The sequence below is a fragment of the Erinaceus europaeus genome, chromosome 2 (genome assembly GCF_950295315.1).
Source record: "Erinaceus europaeus chromosome 2, mEriEur2.1, whole genome shotgun sequence".
NCBI lineage: Eukaryota > Metazoa > Chordata > Mammalia > Eulipotyphla > Erinaceidae > Erinaceus > Erinaceus europaeus.
The window spans coordinates 190772814-190800180 of record NC_080163.1 but is presented as its reverse complement, the minus strand read 5'-3'; the positions used below and the strand labels follow the sequence as shown (position 1 = coordinate 190800180).

The 27367-nt window shown below is 47.2% G+C and overlaps 1 protein-coding gene across 3 annotated transcripts in view; it reads right to left on the bottom strand.

Annotated features, from left to right (window-relative positions):
• Positions 1 to 27367, bottom strand: part of GRIK5 (glutamate ionotropic receptor kainate type subunit 5) — a 96289-nt gene that overhangs the window by 42182 nt on the left and 26740 nt on the right. For 2 of the 3 annotated variants that reach the window (XM_060186047.1, XM_060186045.1), the window contains exons 9-12: positions 22916 to 23068; positions 22578 to 22682; positions 22378 to 22485; positions 12357 to 12560 (exon numbers count right to left, since the gene is read on the bottom strand). In XM_060186047.1, the coding sequence (XP_060042030.1) occupies positions 12357 to 12560; positions 22378 to 22485; positions 22578 to 22682; positions 22916 to 23068 (570 nt within the window). The remainder of the gene's footprint in view (positions 1 to 12356; positions 12561 to 22377; positions 22486 to 22577; positions 22683 to 22915; positions 23069 to 27367) is intronic. The other variant, XM_060186048.1, reaches the window with a different exon arrangement.

Sequence of the window (27367 nt, the reverse complement as noted above, 5' to 3'; positions counted from 1 at the left end):
CAGTTCGAGCTCTCAGCTCCTCACCTGCAGGAGGGTCACTTCACAAGTGGTAAAGCAAGTCTGCAGGCATCTATCTTTCTCTCTCCCTCTCTATCTTCCTCTCCCCTCTCAATTTCTCTGTCCTATAATAAATAAATAAATAAATAAAAATGGCCACCAGGAGCAGTGGATTCATAGTGCAGACTCTGAGCCCCAGTGATAACCCTGGAGACAAAAAAGAAAAAAAAAAAAAAGGAAGGAAGGAAGAAGTGAAAAAAAATTAAATGATGAAGGCTGGGGAGATATCATAATGATTATGCAAAAAAAAAATTATCATGCCTGAAGCACCAAAGGTTCCACGTTCAATCCCCAGTACCACTATAAACCGCAGCTGCACAGTACACAAATAAAAGCAGAGAGCTGTCTAGATAACAAAAAGCTATTCAAAACCCTCAGGACTGGGAAGGAGCCAGACCAGGGACCGGTGCAATCTTTCTGGGAAGCAATTCAACAATACATAATGAAACATATAAAATGGTCTCTTGTGGGTTGTAAATCCTGGGTACAGGATTTACAAGCCTGAGGTCCTGAGTTCAATCCCCAGTAGAGTGTATGCCAGGGTGATATCTGATTCTCCTTCTCTAGCTATTAATAGAGTTTCAAAAAATAAATAAGTGGTACCAGCAAGTAGAGCTTCTGGCCTTTGAGTATGACGTGCCAAGTCTGATTCCTGACATCACAGGTGCCAGTGTGGATTCTATGGCTCTCTCTCTGGCTCTCATCAACAAACAAATCAATGTAGGTGGGGGGGTTGTCATTGCTTTACTCCGTCCTCCTCCTCACAGAAGCAAACCTAACCAGCAACAACCTAATCAAGCTCTTGTGCAGAAAGATGTCTGGACAGTTTACAATAAAACAAACACACACTTGGATCAGCCCAGAAGGCAGCAGTGGGTAGTGTTTCTGACCCCTAAGCATGAGGTCCTAAGCTTGATCTCCAGCACTGAATGTACCAGAGTGATGCTCTGGTGCTTTCTCTCTTCTCTTCTATCATAAATAAATATTTAAAAAGCAAACCCTGGAATCCACTAGTATAACAAAGACTTCACTATAGGGCCTGTGAGAGAGCACAAGGGTTATGCAAAAGATTTTCATGCCTGAGGCAGAGCAGTGCTCTGGGTGAAAGAAAAAGTGACAATGAATAAAGTACTGGATTCTGAAGCATGAGAGCCTGAATTTGGTCCTCAGTACCGCATGTGCCAGAGTAATATTCTGGTTCTCTCTCTTCACTAATAAGTGAAAAAAAAAAAAAAAAAGAAAGAAAAGAAATAGCTGGGGAGGTAGTTCAACTGGCAGAATGTTAAACTTTCATGCCTGAGGCTCCCAGTTTAATTTCCAATACTTCTGTCTTCTCTTTCTCCTTCTCTCTGTCCCATGTGAACTTATTTCACACATCTAACGAATGAAAAAAAAAAAATCCTGGGCAGGGGTAGGTAGTATAATATGGCCTGAAGCTCTAAAGTCCCAGGTTCAATCCCCACACCACCATAAGCCAGAGCTGATCTGTGCTCTGGTAAAAAATAATAACAAAAATAAAAATTTAAAAATCTTGGGGGGGGGAGTGAAGAGATAGCATATGGTTTTGGAAACAATATTTGATTTCATGCCTGAGATTCAAAAGTCCCAAATTCAACCTCCAGCACCACCATAAGCCAGAGGTGAGCAGCACTCTGGGAAGGAAGGAAGGAAGGAAGGAAGGAAGGAAGGAAGGAAGGAAGGGAGGAAAAAAGGGAGGGAGGGAGGAAGGAGAAAGAAAAGAAATAGGAGAGGGGCGGGGAGGGGAAGGGAGGAAAGGAAAGGAAGAGGTAAGAAGGGGGGGTGCTTCACTAAATTATAGCCTGCGTGGGGGTGAATATTCAGCCATGTAACATTCTGTTTAGATTAAAACAATAGACTATTATTTTTGGCCTTTCAGGTTGGCAAAGATTCTTTTTTAAAAGACTGATAGTACCCACTGTTGGCAAGAGTGTGGGGAATTTGACATTCTCATGCTCTTCTGGTAGGAATATAAATTGGCTGGGTCTTTTTGAGCAGCCATTTGGCAGCATGTACTTATAAAACATTCAGACTCTTTAACCTAGCACTTCTACTCCTCGGAATTGATCCTTGGGGAGTGCGCCCACAAAACCCACAGGCCTGCTTGCTGGAGGGCATTGTTTAGACTGGCAGCTCCTGGAAATGACCCAGATAACCATCAATAGGGCACCTTAAGTGATTCATGCCCAACCACATAACGATATCCGGGTGTCCAAGTGAGAATTTCAAACAGGCATCTCAGAGGAGCCCTGCCCAGTGAGAGAGAATCATTTTTCTCCTCCCACGTCCCACACGGGTGGAAGCCAACCACACCATTTGCTGGCCGCGGAGGCCAAACTCTGCAGGCACCCTTGCCGCCAGGCTCCTTCTGTACACACCTGCTGCTGCCACCTGTCACTGGAGCACCTTCTCTCCTCTGCACCCTCCAAACGCACTGGCCTGCCCCGCTCTTGTCCCATGTGGTTACTTCTCAAGAGGACAACTGAGTGGTCACTTTGAAATGGCTTGAAAATTAAGTTAAGGGGCTTGGGCAGTGGCACACCTCACTGAGCACACACATTACCATGTCCAAAGACTTGGAAGTCTAGCGGCGGAAGCTCCACGAGTGGTGAAGCAGGTCTGCAGGTGTCTTTCTCCCTCACCTTTCCCTCTCAATTTCCCTCCATTCTATAATATAGGAAAGAAAAAAGAAAAGACCAGTGGGAGTGTTGGATTTTCTGTCCAGATAACAAGTCCCAGATATTACCCTGATGACAAAAATAAATAAATATAACTTATAAATACACATATTATAAAATATATATTCATAGCTCATAAATATAAATAATAAAACACAACTTTATATTCTGAAGTAATATGAACATTACTTCAAAAAATTAAATTAGGTGTGGTCTAGGAGGTGGCACAGTGGATAATGCATAAGGATCCCGGTTCGAACCCCGGCTCCCCACCTGCAGGGGAGTCGCTTCACAGGCGGTGAAGCAGGTCTGCAGGTGTCTATCTTTCTCTCCTCCTCTCTGTCTTCCCCTCCTCTCTCCATTTCTCTTTGTCCTATCCAACAATGACAACAACAATAAAAACAACAAGGGCAACAAAAGGGAATAAATAAATAAATAAAATAAAATAAATAAAAAATTAAAAACCTGACCCCTTCCTTCAGGACACGTCTCTGATGGTCACCCCTCTACCAGGCCTTCACCCTGGATCGGACTGCCTGCCACACACACCTAATACACCCTCTGCTATCAGCTTGACCCCACCTACCCCAAACTCCCAGTAACCCACCTAAGGGAACTGCTCTGCCCTTAAACAACCTCTATGCATGGGACACACTTGGCAGAGAACCCATGGGAGGATTGACCCCAGTGCAAAGAAAGAGATAGCCAGGGGTTGGGGAGGAATAGGCTGGGGCCTGGATTCACACTCTGGCCACTGGGTGTAATAAATGAATCATAACTGGAGATGGGCCCAGGTGATCAGGGGAGCCAGCACTCTAGGCTGGCTTCCATCTGAAAGTCATTCATCAGCATTGGGCCAGCCCACCAGGGTATCAGCTTTGCTTCTGCCATTGCCATGGTACCTTGGTGTCTGACTGTCCATTGAGAGAACTGGACTTGGCCAGGGTGAGACCTCCCTGGGTAGAGGGCAAGCCCTGTTGTACGCACCAATAGCCAGCTGAGTAGTACCATAGTAAAAATAAATTTTGTGTATGTCTGTTTAGAGAGAAAAATAAATAAGTAATTGAGGCCCCTACTTAAACACAAAGTTCTAGGTTAATTCCTGGCACCACATGAGAAGAGAGAGAGAAAGAGGGGCTGGGTGGTGGTGTCCCTGGTTGAGCACACATGTTATCATACACAAGGATCCAAGTTCAAGCCCCTGGTCCCCACCTGCCGGGGAAAAGTTTCATGACTGATAGAAGTAGTACTGTATGCGTCTCTATCCCCTTTCCCTCTCCTATGTCTATCCAATAAAATTAAATATATATATGAAAATCCTTGGGAGTTGGGCAGTAGCGCAGCGGGTTATTCGCACATGGCGTAAAGCGTAAGAACCAGCATAAGGATCCCAGTTCGAGCCCCCGGCTCCCCACATGCAGGGGAGTCGCTTCACAAGCGGTGAAGCAGGTCTGCAGGTGTCTATCTTTCTCTCCCCTCTCTGTCTTCCCCTCCTCTCTCCATTTCCATTTCTCTGTCCTACCTAACAATGACAACATCAGTAACAACAATAATAACTACTACAACAATAAAAACAAGGGAAAATAAATAAATATAAAAATTTTAAAAAAGAAAAAGAAAATCCTCTTCCATATTTAAGAGAGGAGGAGGAGGAAGAGGAGTAGCAGCAGCAATCTGAGTAGTTCCACAGATTAAAGTGTTCAGCTCTCAAACCACCTGCATAGCATGTTAAATTGATGCCCTACTTCCCACTCCTTCTCATAAATAAATAAATAAGAAGGAGGAGGGATGGTGGTCTGGGAGGTGGTGAAGTGGATAAAACATTGGACTCTCAAGCATGAGATCCCAAGTTCAATCCCTGGCAGCACATGTGCCAGAGTGATGTCTGGTTCTTTCTCTCTCTCTGCCTACCATTCTTCGTGAATAAATAAATAATCAAAATATTAAAGAGAGGAGGAATGGAAGGGCCGGGTAGTGGCGCACCTGGCTGAGAGTGCTACAATGCTCAAGGACCCAGGCTCAAGCACCCTGGTGCCCACCTGCAGGGAGAAAGCTTTGCAAGTGGTGAAGCAGTGCTGCAGATGCCTCTGTCTTTATCCCTCTTTATCACCCCCTTCCATCTCAATTTCTGGCTGTCTCTATCCAATAAATAAAGATAATTAGGGTGGGGATATAGCATAATGGTTATGCAAAGAGACTTTTATGACTGAGGCTCCCAAGTCCCCAGGTTCAATCCCCCACACCGCCATAAGCCAGAGCTGAGCAGTGCTCTGGTAAATAATAATAATAATAACAATTCTTCTTCTTCTAGCGTTTGCCCTTCTTCCGTAGCCAGTCAACAGCGTTAGGTTGAGCCTGATGTAAAGTTTCGAGACCTCCTTTGAATCTGGAGAGGTGGCAGTCGTTGACTATGTGGGTCATAGTCTTTCTGTAGCCGCAGGGGCAGTTCAGGTCGTCTCTGGCTCCCCAGTGGCACACCGGCCATGGCCTGTTTGATAGCGATTGAGGAGGGCCCAATAATAACAATAATAATAATAATAATAATAATAATAATAATAAAAGAGATAGATAAGGAGGAGTGGAGAAAAAAAGCCCACCAGGTAGGATGCCTGCTTTGCCATCCATATGATACCCAAGCATCACATAGGAGGTGCCATGGGACTGGGGGAAACACTATCCCCAGCTGAATGAAAAAAAGAGAGATGGGTGGGGGAGAAGATGAGAGGAAACGGGAGAGGCGAAAACTGGGCTTATATCAGTCCCTCTTCATAAGACTGGCAATGAGGAGGAAAGGAGCTGGCCCAGGTCAACAGGTGATCCCCCTTGTCCCCAACTCCCTGCTGAGTGTCTGGGAAGGGCAGGGCCAGCCCCTTTGCTTCAGGCCCTGACCTCACACCAGGAGTGGGCAGTGACCCACTGGCTGGAAAGGAGGGGAGGCTTGAGCAGTCTTTTCTCAGCCCGTAAAGCCAGCAAGCAGCTGCTGCTGTGAGGCCTGTGGTGAGCTTGGAGGGGCCAAACCCCCACCCTCTGCATTCCCAGCCTGCGCCTCCTCCAGTGTTCTCTCCCAAAATGTCACTGCCATCGCCAGCTGCCTGAGCCAACAGCATCAGGAGGAGGCCCGCCTGCGTCCTCCCTCCCCCCAGTCACTCAGCAAGCCCAAGCTCTGCCGCCTCTTCCGGTCTCCGTCTTTGCTAGCCCCCCACCCCCAAGTCACCCCTGCCATCCCACCCCCCAAAACTCCAGACCCTGCTTCCTCACTAGGGGCCTTTTAAGAGCTGCCCTGAGTGGCCAGGGAGGAAGCTCTGTAGGGAGAACACAGGACTGGCACTCTCCAGACCCCGTTTTTTTTTCCTTTTTTTAAAAATAAATTAATTGATTGATTTTTGCCACAGCACTGCACAACTTTGGTTTATAGTGGTGCTGGGGATTGAACATGGGTCCTTTGGTGCCTCAGGTATGAAAAGTCATTTGTTTGACCACTTTGTTATTTCCTTTGAATATATATTTTTCTCTCTCTCTCTCTCTCTTTTTTTTTTTTTGCCTCCAGGGTTATCGCTGGGGCTTGGTGCCTGCACTAAGAATCCACTGCTCCTGGAGGCCATTTATCCTATTTTGTTGCCCTTATTGTTGTGCTTGTTGTTGTTATTGCTGTCATGTCTACTGTTGTTGTTGGATAGGACAGAGAGAAATCAAGAGAGGAGGGAAAGACAGAGGGGGAGAGAAAGACACCTGCAGACCTGCTTCACCGATTGTGAAGCAACCCCCTGCAGGTAGGGAGCTGGGGGCTCAAACTGGGATCCTTACACCGGCCCTTGCACTTTGCGCCATGTACACTGTGCTACCACCAGCACCCCACTTTTTTTTATTTTAATGAGAAAGATACAGAGAGAAAGACATAGGAGAGAGAAACCATAGCACTACTCAGCTCTGGTTTATGGTGGTGCTGGGGACGGAACCTGGGACCTCAGAGCTTCAGGCAGAAAAGTCTTTTTGCATCACCATCATGTTGTCTCTCCAGCCCAAGGCCCCAGTTTATATCCCCCAGCACCATATATGCCAGCGAAGCATTGTGGTCTCTCTTACAAAACAAATAATTAAAAAATAATAATATTAAGTTATTCACAAGTGGGAGAGAACCAGAGTATCACTTCCACATATGCTGTGCCAGAGCTGAAAGTCTGGATCTCATGCTTAAGGCTCCAATGCTTACCCACCACATCACTTCCTGGGCTGTGTGTCTGTACCTCTAATTAAAGTGAGAGTTTTGGCAGAGGAAATAGATCAGGTGCACAAGATTTTCATGGTTGAGGCTCCAAGTTTAATCCCCCATGCTGAATGTATAAGGCAATGCTTTGGCTTCTCTCTCTCTTTCCTCCATCTCTCTCCTCTCTGTCTCTATATGAAATAAGTAAAAAATAAATCTTTAGAAAAAAAAAAAGAGGGGGATGCAACAGCATCTCAGCTTTCCCCAGAGCGTTGGTGGTTGAGTTATAACCTGGGAGGGAGGGAGGGAGAGAGAGAGGGGAGAGAGAGAGGAGAGAGAGAAGAGAAAGGAGAGAGAGAGGAGAGAGAGAAAGAGGAGTGAGAGAAAGAGAGAAGACAGGAGAGAGAGAGGAGATAGAGGAGAGAGAGAGAGAAGAGAAAAAGACACACACACACACACACACACACACACACACACAGAAGGCACCCTCCTAGGTGAACTATCTTGCCAGCCTTCTACCAATTTTTTGTTTTATCTTCTCAGAGAGCCAGGGAGAGTGGGAAAGAGAGGGAGAAAGAAAGACAGAGACTAAGACTAAAGCACCACTCTGTCTCCCATGGAACTCTCCTTAGTGCTGTCCTTGGTGTTCCCATGTGGTGCCAGGACTTGAAGCCAGATCTGAACTTGGGCTCTATCTACTGATCCACCTCTCCTGAGCCCCGGGTTAAACTCTTGGGCCCACTCAGTCTGAGCAAAGTTAGGTCTCCCAGTGTATTCTCAGGGTGTCCACTGGCGGTCTGGTGTGCAGTAGGCATACAACAGAGTGGGATCTGTAGCATCCAGAATCAGCATCACCTGCCTTGCTCTAAGCCCCGCCCCCTTTTTACCCAGAGCACTGTTCCAGTCTGGTTTATGGTGATGCTGGGGATTAAACCTGAAATTTTGCAGACTAAGGCATCAGAATCTCTTTCACAACCATATCCTTCTCCTCCACTCTGCCCCCCCACCTCTCCACCCCCCTACTCACACTTCCCCCATCCCCCCACCCCACCCCAGAGTACTGCTCAGCTCTGGCCAACAGTGGTGTGAGGGATTGAACCTGGGACTTTGGAGCCTCAGCCTCAGGCACGAGAGTTGTTTTGCATCACCTCTGTGTTATCTCCCCCACCCTTCTAAGACTTTCACAGGGGTGAAGTCTCTGTCCTTCCACTCAGCAGCTGTCTCTTCCAGATTTTACAGGCCAAGGAGGTCAAGTGATTTGCCCAAGGTCCCAATCTCAGCACCACTAGCATAGTTACTAATCAGAAAGCCCCTGGCGGGGGGGGGGGGGGGGTGGACAGTAGCGCAGTGGGTTAAGCACACATGGTACAAAGCTCAAGGACTGCCGAAATGATCCTTGTTGGAGCCCCCAGCTCACTACTTGCAAGGTGGGGAGGGGTCACTTCACAAGCAGTGAAGTAGGTCTGCAGGTGTTTGTCTTTCTCTCCCCCTTTCTGCCTTCCCCATCTCTCTAGATTTCTTTCTGTCCTATCCGACAATGACAGCAATAACAATGATAAAACAAGGGCAACAAAAGGAAAAAAAAAATAGCCTCCAGGAGCAGTGGATTCCTAGTGCCTGTCCCAGCAATAACCCTGGAGGAGAAAAAAAAAAACCTGCACAAAATCTTCCCCTCTTGTGAGCAATCTGGTGGGGCAACCCCCAGATACAGAGGGCTAAGACTCTCACACAAGGTCACATAGTTCTAGTTCTACAATATGCAGAAATAGTCCACTACTGTTTTTTGTTTGTTTGTTTTTCTTTCTTCTTTTTTTTTTTAACCAGAACACTGCTTAGCTCTGGTTTAAAGTGATATCAGGGATTGAACCTGGGACTTTTGGAGCCTCAGTCTTTTCCATAACCATGTGCTATCTTCTCAACCTCCTACTCCCACTCTTTTTTATTAAGTAGAACACTGCTTAGCTCTGGCTTATGTTGCTGCCAGGAATTGAAGCTGGGACCTCCTAGCCTCATACATTAAAGTCTGGTTTGTAAATCTCAGTGCTACCTCTTTACAGTGACATCCCCTTTACAGTGACTTCAGGCTGGGGGCTACTTACCTGGAGGCTGATAGCTTTCAAGGGTCAGAATAGATGAAAGCTTCTGAGTCTAGGCCTAAGGCTCCAAAGTTTCAAGTTCAATCCCCAGCATCATCACAAACCAGAGCAGTTTTCCGGCATCTCTCTCTATATATATATATTTCTCATAAGATAAAATAAGTTACATTAAAAAAAAAGCTTCTGCCAATGTCCAAGTCCAGTGGAGAAGCAATTACAGAAGACAGAATTCCCACCTTCCACACCCCAAAAAGAACTTTGGTTCATACTCCCAGATGGGTAAATGATAGGGAAAGTAAGCCAGAGGGCTCTGTACCCCAATTCCATCAGGACTTGAAGTGTTTGTCACCAGGAATCTTGTTTATTGTACTATCACAGAAAGGGAAGTGAATCTGGAAAATACCAGGAGATAGGCACTGTTTCCTTTATCAGAGAGAAGAAGGGGGGGAAAAGGCATTTGAAAGTAGTAACAGGTGTAGGTGTGACTTAGAAAGGAAGTGAAGGCAGGAACTTAGACAATATAGGATATATATATGGAGAGAGACTGTTATAAATAGAAATTCAACCCAAGGGAGGGTGGTAGATAACATAATGTTTATGCAAAGAGAGTCTCATGCCTGAGGCTCCAAAGTCCCAGGTTCAACCTCCCTGACCACCTTAAACTAGAGCTGACCAATGCTCTGGTTAAAAAAGAAAAAAATCGGAAGTCGGGCAGTAGTGCAGTGAGTTAAGCGCAGGTGGTACAAAGAGCAAGGACTGGAGTAAGGATTCCCGGTTCGAGCCCCAGGCTCCCCACCTGCAGGGGAATCTGCTTCACAGGCAGTGAAGCAGGTCTGTAGGAGTCTATTTTTCTCTCCTCCTCTGTGTCTTCCCCTCCTCTCTCCATTTCTCTCTGTCCTAACAATGACAACATTAACAACAACAACAACAATAACAAGAGCAGCAAAAGGGAAAATAAATAAATAAAAATAAAATAAAAAGTCAACTCATATCTGTGACCTTGAGAGAACCACAATTTCCAATGGAGAGAATGAGGACACTGAACTCTCATGATGTGAACATGATGCAGTTATAAAGTTAGAATTTTGTAAATCAATCTTAATTCACTAATGAAAAAAACTTTCTGAGACTGTGTGACTGAGGACTAACTTGTGCAAAGAGGTCACAGAAAACTGACAATTGGGGACACAGACATCTTTCTTCCTGTCCCCAGGTTGAGGCCTCACATCTTTTACAATGAGGTGGGGGGAGAAAGCTATCAAACCTATTGGCAGCCTGTGGGGGGGGGGGGTAATGCCTCAGGGCCTGCCTGTGGGGTGTGGAAGACCAAGACGCAGAGCCCGGGGGACACCGTCACCCCCACATCCTCCAAGGCAGCTCTGCTTTGGTTCAGGGTTCTGAGGGCATCTTCAAATGAGGGGGGAAAAAAGAGAGCCTACAATCAAAATACCTTTTGAAAGCCAGTCCCCTAAGGAATCCAAGTCCTTGTCAAGCCCAGTGACCTTCCAGAGCCTATCCAGGTGGCAATCAGGGACTTGGATATGGGGAATTCTGGGCTGGAAGGGACAGAAGGGTGAGCTCTATGGTGCTCCCAGCCAAGTGCAATGTCAAGGCCTACCAGACGGTTCTCAGACACGGCCTTGGTTTTGCACACCTGCTCTAGGGGGTCCTCAGCTGGGACTCATGGGTCCCTGATAGCATAATCTTATTTTGGAGATTTTTGTCCAGTTTCTCATGTTTAGACTAACAAGGAAAGCACAGGGCTCAGTGTCTTGCATCATGAATCCCACTATTTTTTCTTTTTTTAAATAGAGACGAAAAAGAAACTGAAAGATTAGATGAGAGATTAGAGGGAGGGAGAAAGAGAGAGAGAGACTGAGACCTCCAGCACTGTTTCACCACTCATGAAGTTTCCCCCATGCAGGTGGGGAGCACAGGCTTGAATCCAGGTCTTTGCACATGGTAACTAACATGTGTGTTCTACTGGGTATGTCCCCACCAATTTAAATTTTCCTTTTTTAAAAAAATATTTATTTATTTATTTATTTTCCCTTTTGTTGCCCTTGTTGTTTTTCATTGTTGTTGTAATTATTGTTGTTGTTATTGATGTTGTCATTGCTAGATAGGACAGAGAGAAATGGAGAGAGGAGGGGAAGACAGAGAGGGGGAGAGAAAGATAGATACCTGCAGACCTGCTTCACCGCCTGTGAAGCGACTCCCCTGCAGGTGGGGAACCAGGGGCTCGAACCCGGATCCTTAAGCCGGCCCTTGCGCCTTGCACCACATGCACTTAACCCGCTGCGATACTGCCCAACTTCCTATATTTAAATTTTCACTTGCTTACTTTTTTGACCAAAACAGGGCTTACTTAGTTCTGGTTGATTGTGGTGCCAAGGGCTGAATCTGGGACCTCAGGGCCTCCCTCTTGAAAGTTTGTTGTAGAACCACTATGCTGTCTCCCCCTGCCTTCTATACCTCTTTACTTTTTAAAAAAATTTTTGTTTAATTTTTAAAAATATTTGTTTTCCCTTTTGTTGCCCTTTTTTTTTTTAAAAAAAAAAAAAGATTTTTATTTATTAATGAGAAACATAGGAGTAGAGAGAAAGAGCCAGACATCACTCTGGTACATGTGCTGCCAGGGACCAAACTCAGGACCTCATGCTTGAGAGTCCACTGCTCCATCCACCTGCGCCACCTCCCGGACCACGCCCCTTTTTTTATTGTTGTAGTTATTATTGTTGTTCTTATTAATGTTAGATAGGATAGAGAGAAATGAAGAGAGGAGGAGAAGACAGAGAGGAGGAGAGAAAGACACCTGCAGGCCTACTTCACCGCCTGTGAAGCGACACCCCTGCCGGTGGGGAGCCAGGGACTCGAACTGGGATCCTTAAGCCGATTCTTGCGCTTTGTGCCAAGTGCGATTAACCCACTGCGCTTCCGCCCGACTCTACTTCGTTTACTTTTTAGACCTGCCTACTGCTCAGCTCTGGCTGATGGTGGTGCCAGGGATTGAACCTCGGACCTTGGGGTCTCAGGCTTGAAAACCTTTTGCATCACCGCTATGCTGTCTCCTGGAGCCCACATGCCGGTTTCAGTCACTGTTTCAACCCTGTTTTCATTCACACATCTCTGGGCCCCTGTTGAGCCTAGGAGGCCTGAGGGGAGCATGTGGCAAAGCAGGAGCCCAGTGGGTGACAGCAGTCTGAGCCCCCGGCCCTCTTCGCATGTCCCATGGCTCCCAGCTGCTGCCCAGCAGCCCGGCCGCAGCCCCAGCCCCCGCCCCCACCGCCCGCGTACCCGTACCCGGTTGATGAGCTCGCCGACCATGCCGGTCCAGGAGCCATTGGGCTCGGGCGCCCCATACAGCCCGTCCTCCACCAGCCGCAGGCGGTAGCGGAAGCGCAGCAGCTCGGCCAGCTCACGCAGCATGTCCACGCAGAAGCCCTCGAAGCGCTCGTTCCCTGAAAGGGCCTGGAAGTTGGGCCTCCGCATAACATATGGGTTCTCCTGAGGAAGTGGAGGAGGAGAGGAAGGGCATCAGAGGCTGGGCCTGGGGCGTGGGGGGCTAGGGATCCCCGAGATCAAGCTGGGCAGCTGGAGAGGTGACTGCACAGAGGACAGGAGACTACTCAGCGGGTAGGGCGAGCACTAAAGTGCTTGAGGTCCTGGGTTCAAGTCCCAGCACCACATGGGAGCTCCATGGATGGTGCAGTAGCACTTTTATTATTTATTTTATTTGATAGAACTTAAAGAAGTTGAAAGGGAAAGGGAACGTGGGGGTAAGTAGCATAATTTTTGCAAAGAGACTCATGTCCGAGGTTCCAAAGTTCCAGGTTCAATACCCCTGCACAAACATAAGCCAGAACTGAGCAGTGCTCTGGTTAAGAGAGAAGGGGGGGTAAAGAAGAGGTGGGGGTGGATCCGGCAGTGTTGCACCTGGTTAAGAGCACACATTATAGTGCACAAAGACATGGGTTCAAGCTCCTGGTCCCCACCTGAAAGGGGAAAACTTCACGAGTGGTGAAGTAGGACTTAAGATGTCTGTCTCTTTCCCTGTCTCCCCCTCCTTTCTTAATTTCTGGTTCTATCTAATAAAATTTAAAAATAAATAAATGCTGGGCAGGGGTTGATAGCATAATGGTTATGCAAACACTCTCATGCCTGAGACTCCAAAGTCCCAGGTTCAATCCCCTGCATCACCATAAGCCAGAGCTGAGCAGTGCTCTGGTAAAAATAAAATAAAAATAAATGTTGGGGGGGGGGGGGCGGAGAGACACCTGTACCTCTGCTTCATAGCTCATGAACCTTCCTCTCTGAAGGTGGGGACCAAGAGCTTGAACCTGAATCTCTGCACTTAACCAGGGATTAAATGTGCCACTGCCTGGCCCCACTGTATTATGTTTTAAATATATGCGTGTAGTAGTAGTAACAGTAAAAGTAATAAAACTTTTGATTTTTTTCATTTCTTCTCCCCCCTTCTAACTCTCCCTTTCTCTCTTCTTGTTGCCTCCTCCATCTTTTTTTTTTTTTTTTAAATATTTTAACACCCAACCAAAAAGAGGTGTGTACTCCTATGTTCATAGCAGCACAATTCATAATAGCTAAAACCTGGAAGCAACCCAGGTGCCCAACAACAGATGAGTGGCTGAGAAAGCTGTGGTATATATACACAATGGAATACTATGCAGCTATCAAGAACAATGAACCCACCTTCTCTGACCCATCTTGGACAGAGCTAGAAGGAATTATGTTAAGTGAACTAAGTCAGAAAGATAAAGATGAGTATGGGATGATCCCACTCATCAACAGAAGCTGACTAAGAAGATCTGAAAGGGAAACTAAAAGCAGGACCTGATCAAATTGTAAGTAGGGCACCAAAGTAAAAACCCAGTGGTGAGGGGTAGACATGCAGCTTCCTGGGCCAGTGGGGGGTGGGAGTGGGCGGGAGGGATGGGTCACAGTCCTTTGGTGGTGGGAATGGTGTTTATGTACACTCCTAGCAAAATGTAGACATATAAATCAGTAGTTAATTAATATGAGAGGGGGAAAATCAATTGTATGTCTCAAAGTTTCTCAAAAGACAAACTGAATCTTTTTAATATATAGGCTATGTATTTGATATGCGGACTCTCTCAAAAGCCTAGACCAAGTAGATTAGAAGCATCCAATAGCACAGCTATATACAAGATACTGGATACTGTACAGCAAACCATAACAAAGGGACTTTTCAAAGTTAACCCAATTAACAAATAATGTGATGATAACATTAACTATCGATTGTCTTTTTGAACCCTAAGACAGCAGGAACCTCACGTCTCCACTATAGAGCCTCTACTTCCCCCTGTCCTGGAACCCATGGATAGGGCCCACTTTCCCGTATGCATCTCCCAATCCAAACCAAATAATATTGCATCCGCCAATCACAACCTAACCAACGCAATGATTGCCACCTCAACATGCTTCACCTCAGACTGTATCCAGAGACTTCACGTGTGGAATGACAACCCTTCAGCTTCATTACTCGGGTGAGACCTTTCCTTTTATAGTACACTCTAATTTCATCTCAGGTAGTTCACTTTCTAACAAAGTCCCATAACCTAGATATACTCCAGTTTCTGTGAGAGAGAGCTTATGTGCACACGTATCCATAAACTACTGCAAAATATATACCTGAAAGCAGAAGTACACTAGAGTTTGCAGTGAGTACCTCCCTAACACTTCCTCTCCACTATTCCAAGCTTGGGATCCATGATTGCTCAACAAATTGTTTGGCTTCATATGTTAACTCTCTTTTCAATCACCAGGTTCCAGATGCCACCAGGATGCTGGCCAGGCTTCCCTGGATTGAAGACCCCACCAATGTGTCCTGGAGCTCAGCTTCCCCAGAGACACACCTTACTAGGGAAAGAGAGAGGCAGACTGGGAGTATGGACCGATCAGTCAACGCCCATGTTCAGCGGGGAAGCAATTACAGAAGCCAGACCTTCTATTTTCTGCAACCCTCAACGACCCTGGGTCCATGCTCCCAGAGGGCTAGAGAATGGGAAAGCTACCATGGGAGGGGGTGGGTTATGGAGATTGGGTGGTGGGAATTGTGTGGAGTTGTACCCCTCCTACCTTATGTTTTTGTTCATTAATCCTTTCTTAAATAAAAAATTAAAAAAATAAAAATAAAAATAATTTAAAAAAATATTTTATTTATTTATTAACGAGAGAGATAGGAGAGAGAGAAAGAACCAGACATCGCTCTGATACATGTGCTGCCGGGGATTGAACTCAGGACCTCATGCTTGAGAGACCAACGTTTTATCCATTGCTCCACCTCCCGGACCACAATCCTCCATCCTTTTTTAAAATTCTCATCTTTTATTTATTTTTATTTAACAGCACAGAGAGAAATTCAGATGAAAGGGGAGATAGAGAGGGAGAAGGCAGGGGTAAATAGCATACTAATTATGCAAAGAGAGTCTCATGCCTGAGGCTCCAAAGTCTCAGGTTCAATCCCCTGCACCTCCATAAACTGGAGCCGAGCAGTGCTCTGAAAAAAAGAAAAAGAAAAAGAAAAAAGAGAAGGAGAAGGAGAGAGACACTTGCACTAGTGTTTTACCTTTTGTGAAACTTCCCCCCTGTAGGTGGGGATCAGAGGCTTGAACCAGTTTCTTGTGCATGGAGACATGTGCACTCCTCTAGGGGCACCACTACCGGCTTTCACTCTTTCTAATATACAGACTGTTTGAAAAGGACTGGTGAAAATAGCTCACTGAAATAGTGTGCTGCTTTGCCATGTGCATGACTCAAGTTGAAGCACGGCCCCCACAGTTTTGAAGTAAGCTTCAGTGCTGTGGTCTCTTTCACCCTTTTTCAGTCTCTGCCTTCTGTCTCTGTCTTTAAAAAACTGTGAACGGTGGTGCACCTGGTTAAGGGCACACAGCACAAAGTGCAAGGACTTGCCCCAGGCTCCCTACCTGTAGAGGGGATGCTTCACGAGCAGTGAAGCAGGCCTGCAGGTGTTTGTTTTACTCTCCACCTCTCTATCTCCCCCTCCTCTCAATTTCTCTCTGTCCTATCCAGTAAAAAATGGAAGAAATGGCCTCCAAGAGCAGTGGATTCATAGCGCTAGCATCGAGCTCCAGCAGTAACCCTGAAGGCAAAAAAAAAAGGGGGGTATACAATTGTGCAAAAGATTCTCATGACTGAGGCTCCCATGTCCCATGTTCAATCCCCAGCACCACCATAAGCCAGAATCGAGCAGTGCTCTGGTCTCTCATTAAAATAAAAAAACCAGGACAGGAGGTAGTGCACTGGTTAATGTTGGAGATTGGTCCTGGAGCCACTGGGTCTTATATATGCAAGTCTGGTGTGCTACTGTTGTTTATCTTCCTAACCAGGTTGTTTGTTTTTTGACTAATCTTATTCAGAGAACCACTCTGGCATATTCAGTGCTGGAGATCAAACTCAGGAGCCTATGCCTATAGCTTAAAACTCTACTCCCTGGAATGCCCAACATTTTTTTTATTATTAACTTTATTTATTTCTTAGAGACAGAAATTGAGAGAGAAGGGAGAGATAGAGAGAGTGAGAGACAAAGAGACACCTGCAGTATTACTTCACCACTTGTGAACTTTTCCCCCTGCAGGTGGAGACGGGGGGCTCGAACCTGGGTCCTTGCGCATTGTAACGTGTGTGTTCAACCAGGTGTGCCACCACCCGGCCCCACCAACATTATTTTTGAGAAAGAAGGAGAGAGAAAGAGACCAGAGCACTGCTCAGATCTGACTTATGGTGCTGCTGGGGACTGAACCTGTGACCTCTGGGCCTCAGAGAAAATCCTGTGCTCTAACACTGAGCTATCTCCCTGGTCCATGGGAAGCACTACCAGATTCACTTTACACAAGGGAGCTGAGGCCCCAGGGCTCACTCCAGGTGTCCCATTACACCCCAATAAGGATTCACAGATTCTTGATTCCAGGCCTCCACAAGCCCACGGCGGAGAGGTGGGGTGGAGGGAAGTCAGCATTTTTCTCCCGACCACGCTGCCTCTCCAAACCCACCACTGTGGCACCGAGAGTAGGAATGTGAGAGAATTCTAATAATAGTGGCAGCAGCTTGCGTTTCTTGTAGGCTTGCTGTGTGACAGCTATTCTGTCAGCGTGGGAGGTCAGTATTATTACCTCTGTTGCAGAGATGAGGACACTGAGGTCCCCAGAAGAGAGGCAGAAGACGGCTGGGATGGACGCACCAGGCTGATTCCAAAGCTCTTAGGCCTCAGGGCTACACCAAACTCGAGTGGACAGAGTCAGAGAGGGATGTGGGGGAAGCCACACACAGAGACTGGGGCCAGGTCAGTGCGGAAATTAGAGAACCAGATGCGAAAACTACTTAGGCAGCTGGGAGGGATCTCAATGGACAGGTTCCTTATATGCACCAGATCCTGCATGTGTCACAGCAGTGCTCTACTGCTTCTTACAAAACAAAACAAACAAAACAAAACAAAAGAGGGGGGAGAGTAGCTACGGAAATACTCAGCCTATCAGAAATCAGAACATCCACCTTTCAGGCCCCAGAGGCTACAGGTTCAATCCCTAGCACCACTTCATGCCAGAGCTGAGCAGTACTCCGGTGTCTCTGTCTCTCTCTATCCTCTGATTCCCCCTCCCAATAAGAGACCAAGAGGGAACGAGAAAAGCCAAAGTATCACTCTGTCACCTGCCGGGTCAGGGATTGAACCGGGGACCTCAGGCATCAAGTCTGATGCTTTATCAGTAATCATTTCTCCAGCTGTGTGAAGAAATCTCTCTCCTCCTTCTCTCTGTCTGCCTTTTCCTAGATTCATTTATTTAGTAGTGGCAGAGAGAGGAGAGAACATGAGCATCATTCTGGGACATGTAATGCTGGGGACTGAATTTGAACCTCATGCTTTTAAGTCCAGCCCTCTATCTGGCGTTAAGAATTATATGTATATATATATGTATAGTCGGGCGGTAGCACAGCGGGTTAAGCGCACGTGGTGCAAAGCAATGACCGGCATAAGGATTCTGGTTCAAGCCCACTGCTTCACCACTTGCAAAACTTTCCCCCTGCAGGTGGGGATCAGGGGCTTGAACCAGGGTCCTTATACATTGTAACGTGCACTCAACCAGAGGTGCGCCACTGCCCAGCCCCTGCCCTTTCTCTTTTTAATTTTTTTATTATCTTTATTTATTTATTTATTGGATAGAGCCAGTCAGAAATCAAGAGGGAAGGGAGATATAGAGAGGAAGAGAGACAGAAAGACACCTGCAGCACTACTTCACCACTTGCAAAGCTTTCCCCCTGCAGGTGGGGACTGGAGGCTGGAACCCACGTCCTTGAGCATTATAACATGTGCGCTCAGTCAGGTGTGCCACCACCCAGCCCCATATTTTAGAGAGTTCAAGGGACTGAGAGTCAGCATAGTATCAAGCCATCATGCAAGAAGCTCCCTGATGCCGTCCATGGTGCTCCTGTGTGATGTCAGGACTTGAACCCAGGGCCTCTATAGCACAGTAAGGTGTGTGCTAGGCAAGGAGAGTTATCTCCTAGCCCTGTCTCAGAAAGCCCTCTTGACCTACAGATCACAAAGCTAAGAAGGTCACTGTCTTGTCTGACACAGCACAGCTGAGGCAGCACAGTGGAAACAGGCAATAGGAGAGAGCTGAGAGTCACAACTCAGCTATGAGTCCCAAAACTCTCACGCCTGTTACCAGTCCACACTGAGCTCCAAATTAAAAACTGAGGTGACAGGGTTGAGAAGTTGGGTTCAAGGCCTCAGAATCAGAATTTTGGGGACAAATTTCAAGAATAGAAAATAACAATCTGGGAGCCTAGGAGAAGAGAAAGCACAGTGGATAGATAGACCAATGGACTTTCAAGCATAAGGTCCTGAGTTCAGTTCCAGGCACTGCATATGCCAGAATGATGCTCTGGTTCTCTCTCAGATATATGGGCAAATATTAAAGTGATGCATAAATAAATAAATACTGAAAAAGAGAGTGGTGCATAAAAAAAAATGATGCCCATGTGTCAATGACTGCATTAACCTCCCCAGTAAAAATGAAAGAAAAAAAAAAAAAGGAAAGAAGGAAGGGTCAGGCAGTAGTACATCCAGTTGAATGCACATGTTACCATGCACAAGGACCTGGGTTCAAGGCCCCGGTCTCCACTCGCTGGGAACAAGTGGTGAAGCAGGCTGCAGGTGTCTCTTTTTTTTCTCTCCTCAGTATCTTTCTGTCTCTACCCAATAAATAATAATAATGACAAAACAGAGTGGTGGGGCTGGGCGGTAGTGCAGTGGGTTAAGTGCACATGGCGCCAAGCACAAAGAACACCTTAAGGATCCCAGTTCGAGCCCCTGACTCCCCACCTGCAGGAGATGATGATGAAGCAGGTCTGCAGATGCCTATCTTTCTCTCCCCATCTGTCTTTCCCTCTTCTCTCCATTTCTCTCTATCCTATCCAATAACAACCATAATAATAACAACAATGATAAACAACAAGGGCAACAAAAGGGAAAAAATAGCCTCCAGGAGCAGTGGATTTGCAGTGCAGGTACCGAGCCCCAACAATAACCCTAGAGGCAAAAAACAAAAAAGAAGAAGAAAGAGGAGGAGGAGGAGGAGGAAGAGGAGAAGGAGGAGGAGGAGGAGGAGGAGGAGGAGGAGAAGGAGAAGGAGAAGAAGAAGAATGGTCCAGGAGGTGGCACAGTAGGTAAAGCACTGGACTCTTAAGCATGAGGTCCTAAATTCAATCTCCAGCAGCACATGTACCAGAATAATGTCTGGTTCTTTCCCTCTCTCCTCCTATTTTCCTAACAAATAAAATCTTAAAAATAAATAAATTATGGCACAAAGCGCAAGGACTGGTGTAAGGATCCTGGTTCGAGTCCCCGGCGCCCCATCTGCAGGGGAGTCGCTTCACAGGCGGTGAAGCAGGTCTGCAGGTGTCTATCTTTCTCTCCCCCTCTCTGTCTTCCCCTCCTCTCTCCATTTCTCTCTGTCCTATCCAACAACAACGACATCATCAACAACAACAATAACAACTACAACAATAAAACAACAAGGGCAACAAAAGGGAATAAATAAATATTAAACAAATAAAAATTAATTAATTAATTAATTAAAAAGGAAGGAAGGAAGGAAGGATAGATAGATGGATGGATGGATGGATGGATGGATGGATGGGAGAGAAAAAAAGGAGAAAACAATGATCTAGACTCAGCCTAGGGTACCCAAACCATCAGAACTCAGGGTCTTAAGGAGTCTCTAATCCAAGGTTTTCAAATTTCCCCCAAGAAAATCCCCACGGAAGCAGTGCAGATAGACAAAGGGACATGGCTAAGTCCAGTTCTAAGAATTCATCCTGCAGCTGGCTGTGTTCCTGTACCCAGAAATGCAGGTCCCAGAGCATGATGGTGTGGCAGCACTGCTTGTCAAAGGAACAAAGACTGAAGTGCTTGAAATTAGGTGAATTTGGGACAGGTTAAAAAGAGTATTGATGTCACAGATGAATCCCAAGCAACAACTAAAATAAGTTCTATCAGATATATTAAGGGGGGAGATAGAAAGCTGTGGAACAAGGCGTACAATGTGCCATTCTTTGTGAAGGAAAGAAGGGGGATGTCATTGCATGTGCACAGAATTTTCTGGAAAGAGGTGACCTCTGGAAGGATGGGAGACAAGAGGAAAAGTAGCTGGTTTTCACCCCTGGCCCCCAATGTAGGTATCTGAATTCTGTCTTAAGGGTTTGCGTTAATTCCTGTCTTCCCTCCAATTTCCACATTCAGTATTCCATTATTTATTATTATTTTTCTTAATCAGAGCTCTGTCCAGCTCTGGCTTATAGTGGTATGGAGGACTGACTGACCCTGGGGCCTTTGGTGCTTCAGTCCTCAAGTCATGAGTCTCTCTCTCTCTCTTGCCTCCAGGGTTATCGCTGGGGCTCTGTGCCTACACTACAAACCCACTGCTCCTGGTGGCCATTTTTTTTACTATTTATTTATTTATTTCGTAATTGGATACGACAGAGAGAAATTGAGAGGCAGAGATTGGGAGGCAGAGAAAGAGAGGGAAAGAGACAGAGAGATACCTGTAGCCCTGCTTCACTTCTGTGAAGCTTCCCCCCTGCAGGTAGTGGGGGAGCTAGGAGCTCAAACCAGGATCCTTGGGTGGGTCCTTATGCTTCATACAATGTACACTTAACCTGGTGTGCCACCACCTGGCCCCGTTTAAGATTTTTTTTAATTGGGCCAGGTGGTAGCACACCTGGGCCGAGCGCATGTTGCCCTTGACTTAAAGCTTAGTGTCAGAGCCCCTCCTTTGCTGTGTACCCAACTCCTAGACTTCATCCAAAGTCCCATCTAATGTCACCTCCTCCGTGAAGCCTTCCTCTGGCCTCCTACAATGGAGACAGTCTTTTCTGTGGGAGACCATTACTACCCCATATTGGAAGGATTACACCCAGGTCTGACTTCTCCATCAGGCTGGGATCCCCTTATCTGTGTGCCTCCTAAAACCAGGGGAATAAGCAGACCCCTAGTGACTCTGTGACTACAAAGTGTGTTGAAGGCCTGGTAAGCAGTAGCTTCAGTGTATATTTGTGAAATGAATGAATGAATGAATGAATGAATGAATGAATGATGAGAACCACACTCATTGTTGAGAACAAGGCTTGTGGGGCTTGGGGGAAAATAGGGGCCGAGTATGAGAAGTGGCCCTGGCAGCCCCAACTTCCTGGATTCACTCTTCTGACATCACTCTGCCCTGCTCCCCTGTGACTCTGCATTCTGGCCACAGGAAGTCTCTGGAACTGATACCATTCCTGTAGGCAGGGGTACCGTACCTCTGACACTTGGAGCCCTGAGTGAGGCTGTGACCAGGTGTCTGGTTTCCCATCCGCGGGCCATCTGTCCCCCCAGCACGGTCAGTGGCCCCTGTGCAGGGGGGATGTGAGGTCACCTTAGTCCTGAGGGACTGGCTCTGTGACATCCCATTTTAGGGCACCTTCTGATGCCCTATGGAGGCCTGCATGACCCTCAGCACCCCAGTGTCCACAGCTGTCAGGTGGTGCCCTGCTCACAGCCACTGAGGGTCTAAGAGGCTGAAGGCCTAGAGCACAGCTGCTAGAGGCAATGGCTGGAACGGTGACCTCTTGTTTGCCACCAGGGACTATGGGTGTGTATCACAACCCTCAGTGGGCCAGCCTGGACCTCTCCCTTCCTCCCTAGGACTGGACTGGGCATCATCTCACCTCCCTTCCTCCCCCTGTCCCCCTTGCCCACACACACACAGATACACACAGGGCCACTCACCAGGATGGTGGTGACCACCAGCGTCTTGTTGGCCAGAGTCTGAGACAGGTTGATGTCCAGGGTGGTGGCATTCATAGCCAGGGTCCGGTTAGAGTACCACACCCCGATCTGGGGCAGAGAGGGTATAGTCAGGGTTGACCCTCTGGGCCAGGCCCATGCCCGAGTCCCCGCCCCCAGAGGGCTGTCTCTGGGTGGCTGACCTCGCGGTGGCCCTGACGGGACTTTTCCAGGATGCGCAGGGTGTAGTTGGTCCTCTGCCCTTTGCTGTTGAACTCGACCCGCCCGGTCAGCCCATCATACTCTACCTAGCATGGCGGGAGGCGGGCAGAGGGAGGGGTGGCAGGGCCCAGGGGGCGCAGACAGAGGCAGAGGAACAAGAGAGAGGGACAGGAAGGACCACATTTAAAGGAGGGAGACAGATCCAGGATGCCAGAGATGGGGGAGAGGGTGGCAGGGCCGCAGGGGAAACACAGTGAGTGCCCGCCCACCCTCAGGAACAGGACGCCCCCTCCACCCAGGCCCTCCTGTCCTGACTCACCATGCGCAGGTAGTTCATGAGGCTGGTCCCATGAGGCCAAATGTTGGCCGAGGTGCAGGCCAGTGGCTTCACACCAATCTCCTGGCTGCGGTTCAGCTCCCGGACAGCGCTCACCACCACGTGCACAGCATCGAACATTAGGGCGGCTGACAGCTGGGGGTGGGGAGTCAGAGGTGGGGTGCGTGGAAGACAGGTGACCTGGCCAGGGGAGCCACAAAGAACAACCCCGCAAGTCTGCAAGCACCTTTTCCTCCAGGAACGGGAAACCACAAAGTTTGGGAAGTGAGAAAAGCCTGGTTGGCTGTTCACAAAGGCCATGGGGAGGGGTATGTCCAAGACGGTTGGGCTGGGCAGCCAGCTAGTGGGGGCCTCCAATACAGTGGGGAGACAGCTGGGGCACCTATCTGGATGTGTCTGTGGGCACATCTTAAGGGGCACGACTGGGCATAGGCTAGCTTGGCCTTCTCCACACAGGGTGGGCACAGGGTCTAGGTGGTAGGAGAGTCCAGTGCTTCTGAGCTGGGGCCTGGGAGTCAGGTAGGTGGCTGAGCTGGAGGCCCTGGTAACCCCCCACCTCCACAGACCTCAGTTTCCTCCCATAACATAAGCAGAGGAAGAAGGTAAAGCTCTGTGTGCTAGCGTGGGGAGCACGAGTGCACAAGAGACGATAGCTCAGCTGCAGAATTCCAGCCTTGCATGCCTGTGGCCCCAGGTCCAATTCCTAGCACTGCAGAGCCTGGAGTGAAATAGTCCTCTGGTATCTCTCTCTCTCTCATAAGACAATAAAAAATAAAGCTGGGGGAAGCTTCACGAGTGGTGGAGTAGTGCTGTGGCGTCTTTCCTCAAGGAAGGAAGGAAGGAAGGAAGGAAGGAAGGAAGGAAGGAAGGAAGGATGGAAGGAAAGAAGGAAGGAGGAAGGCAAGGCCAGTGCACCTGGCTGAGAGCACATATCACCATGAGCAAGAACCTAGGTTTAAGCTCTGGTCCCCACCTCTGGTGGGAAACTTGATGAGCTTCTCTCTCCCTAACCCCCCCCCCCTCCAATATCTCTCTGTCCTACAGTTAAAAAAAAAAAGGGCGGGGTGGACAGTGGCTCACCTGGTTAGGGCACACAGTACTATGTGTAGGGACCTGAGCAAGGACCTGGGTTTGAGGCCCCCCCCCACCTGCAGTAGAGACGCTTCACAAGCAATGAAGCAGTTCCTCAGGTGTCTTTCTTTCTCCCTCTTGTTTTTTATTTATTTATTTTATCAGAGCACCACTCAGCTCTGGCTTATGGTGGTGTGGGGGATTAAACCTGGCACTTTGGAGACCTAAGCATGAGAGTCTCTTCGCATAACCATTATGCTATCTTCTCCCCCACCCCCTGCCCTTTTTCTCCCTCTCTATCTCCCCTGCTCAAAGGGAGGTAAGCTCCATAAGTGGTGAAGCAGTGCTGCAGGTGTCTCTGTCTGTCCCCGCTCCTATCTTCCTCACCCCTCTTGATTTGTTTCTATACAATAAATAAATTAATTAAAAAAAAAAAGAAACCCCAGCCCTCACAGAACTTGCAGTCTAGATCAGTGTTTCTATCTAGAAGAAACACAGAGCAAAGGACTTGAACGTGGGAGGTTGTGAGTTCTTTTTTTTAATTTTGCCTTTTGTTGCCCTTGTTGTCTTTTTTTCTATTGTTGTTATAGTTATTATTGTTGTTATTGATGTCGTTGTTAGATAGGACAGAGAGAAATGGAGAGAGGAAGGGAAGACAGAGAAGGTGAGAGAAAGACAGACACCTGCAGACCTGCTTCACCACCTGTGAAGCGACTCCCCTATGGGTAGGGAGCCAGGGGCTCAAACCGGGATCCTTCCGCCAGTCCTTGTGCTTTGTGCCACGTGCGCTTAACCCGCTGCACTACCGCCCGACTCCCGAGGTTGTGAGTTCTGTCCCCAGCACTGCCTATACCAGAGTGGTGCACTGATTACCCCTCTCTCTCTTTCACGTTAATTGTTTGTTTGTTTGGTTGGTTGGGTTTTGCCACCAGCGTTATCACTGGGGCTCAGTGCCTACATGATGACTCCACCACTCCTGTGGCCAATTTTTCTTTTCTCTATTTTATTTGGAGAGAGAGAAATAGGGAGAGAGAGAAAGACACCTACAGCTCTGCTTCACTACTTATGAAGCTTCCTCCCCCAGTAGGTGAAGGCTGGGGGCTTGGACCCAGGTCCATGTGCATAATAATGTGTGTACTCAACCAGGTGTGCCACCACCCAGCCTCAAGAAATATTTTTTAATACAGAAAAAAAAAAAAACACTAGAAGTTGAGTCATGGTGAGTTTCTTCACTCTTAAGTAGGAGGATCAACTGGTCTAGCGAAATGCATGCAAAAGGCCTCCAAAGGAAGGGATCCTAACCAGCAAGATCCTTTTTCCAAGAGCATCCTACTGGCCGGGGGGTGGCACAGCCCATATAGCACCTGACCTATGAGCAGAGGTCCTGAATGCTGTTCCTGGCATCATATATGCCAGTCATACTCAAGTTCTCTCTTTCTCTCTCTCAAAAAAAAAAAGTCTATGGAATCTGGTCAGTTACTTTAAAAAAAAAAAAAAGTGAGGCTGGATGGTGGTGCACCTGGTTGAGCACACACATTTACAATGCACAAAATGCACAAGGACCCAAGTTCGAACCCCTGGTCCTCACCTGCAGGGAGAAAGCTTTGCAAGTGGTAAAGCAGTGCTGCAGGTGTCTCTCTGTCTGTCTGTCTCTCTCATCTCCCCATCCCCTCTCAATTTCTGGCTGTTTCTTAAAAAATAAATAAAACTATTCTTATTTTAAAATTGTCTCCACATTTTCTGTCTTCATATGTTATGCTCAGATCAATGATTTAATGGAGCTCTGTACACTTTCTTATGAAAGAGTCACCTCTGATGTGAACAGGTCTGAACTTGCACTCCTGAAGGAAATGCTGTAATCTCCTGCATTAATTATTGACTGTCCTTAGCTCATTGAAAGCTTTTGCTTATAGGAATTTGTAGGGCTCACTTTGGTTTTGTTGAAAGGCCATCTGATTATAAATTAACTGTAGCTAACTGTGCTTCTGATGAACTAAAGGGAAAAAAATGTATCTGACCTGCGGGAAACTTCAGAGGTTCCCTCATCTATCATGCAAACAACTTGATTATACACAGATTCATACATTTACAGAAATAAAGATACAGGCAAAAGAGCTCCTTTAGATAAATGCGCTGTTTTGTCAAGTAGGCAGCCCAGGTTTGAGCCCAACCCCCACCGCACTGAAGGAAGCTCTGGAGATATGGTTTCTTTCCCTCTCTCTCTCTCTCTCTCTCTCTACCTCTTTGTCTCTAAATGATAGAGTTGGCCTGGAACGGTGAAATCCTAGAGGTGACAAATAAAATAAAATAAAATAAAATAAAATAAAATAAAGAACCCTAACTCTGGTGTGGAAAACAAACAAAGGAGGTCAATGAAGACCTTAAAGCCAAAGTGACCTAGTGGGGGTTGGATTGTTATGTGGAAAACTGAGAAATGTTATGCATGTACAAACTACTGTATTTACTGTCAACTGTAAAACATTTATTTCCCCTAATAAAGAAAAAAAAACCAAAATGACATGGGTAGGGGTAGATAGCATAATGGTTATGCAAAGATCTCTCATGCCTGAGGCTCCAAAGTCCCAAGTTAAATCCCCTGTACCACCATAAACTAGAGCTGAGCAGTGGTCTGGTAAAAAAAAAATAAAAAAAAAGGAGGGCGGTGGCGCAGTGGGTTAAGAGCATGTGGCGCAAAGCACAGGGACCGGCGTAAGGATCCCGCTTTGAGCCCCTGGCTCCCCACCTGCAGGGGAGTTGCTTCACAGGCAGTGAAGCAGGTCTGCAGGTGTCTATCTTTCTCTCCCCCTCTCTGTCTTCCCCTCTTCTCTCCATTTCTCTCTGTCCTATCCAGCAATGAACAACATCAACAATGGCAATAATAATAACCGCAACGAGGCTACAGCAACAAGGGCAACAAAAGGGGGAAAAAATGGCCTCCAGGAGCGGTGGATTCATGGTGCAGGCACCGAGCCCGGCAATAACCCTGGAGGAAAAAAAAAAAGCGAAATAAAGACTCAGGGCTGGGGAAATGCAAAAAGTTTCCCAAGAGGGAGTCGGGCTGTAGCGCAGCAGGTTAAGCACAGGTGGTGCAAAGCACAAGGACCAGCATAAGGATCCCAGTTCGAACCCCGGCTCCCCACCTGCAGGGGAGTTGCTTCACAGGCGGTGAAGCAGGTCTGCAGATGTCTATCTTTCTCTCCTCCTCTCTGTCTTCCCCTCCTCTCTCCATTTCTCTCTGTCCTATCCAACAACGACAACAACAATAGAACAACAAGGGCAACAAAAGGGAATAAATAAATAAAATTAATATTTAAAAAAAAAAGTTTCCCAAGACTGAGGCTTCAAATCCTAGGTTCAGGGGCC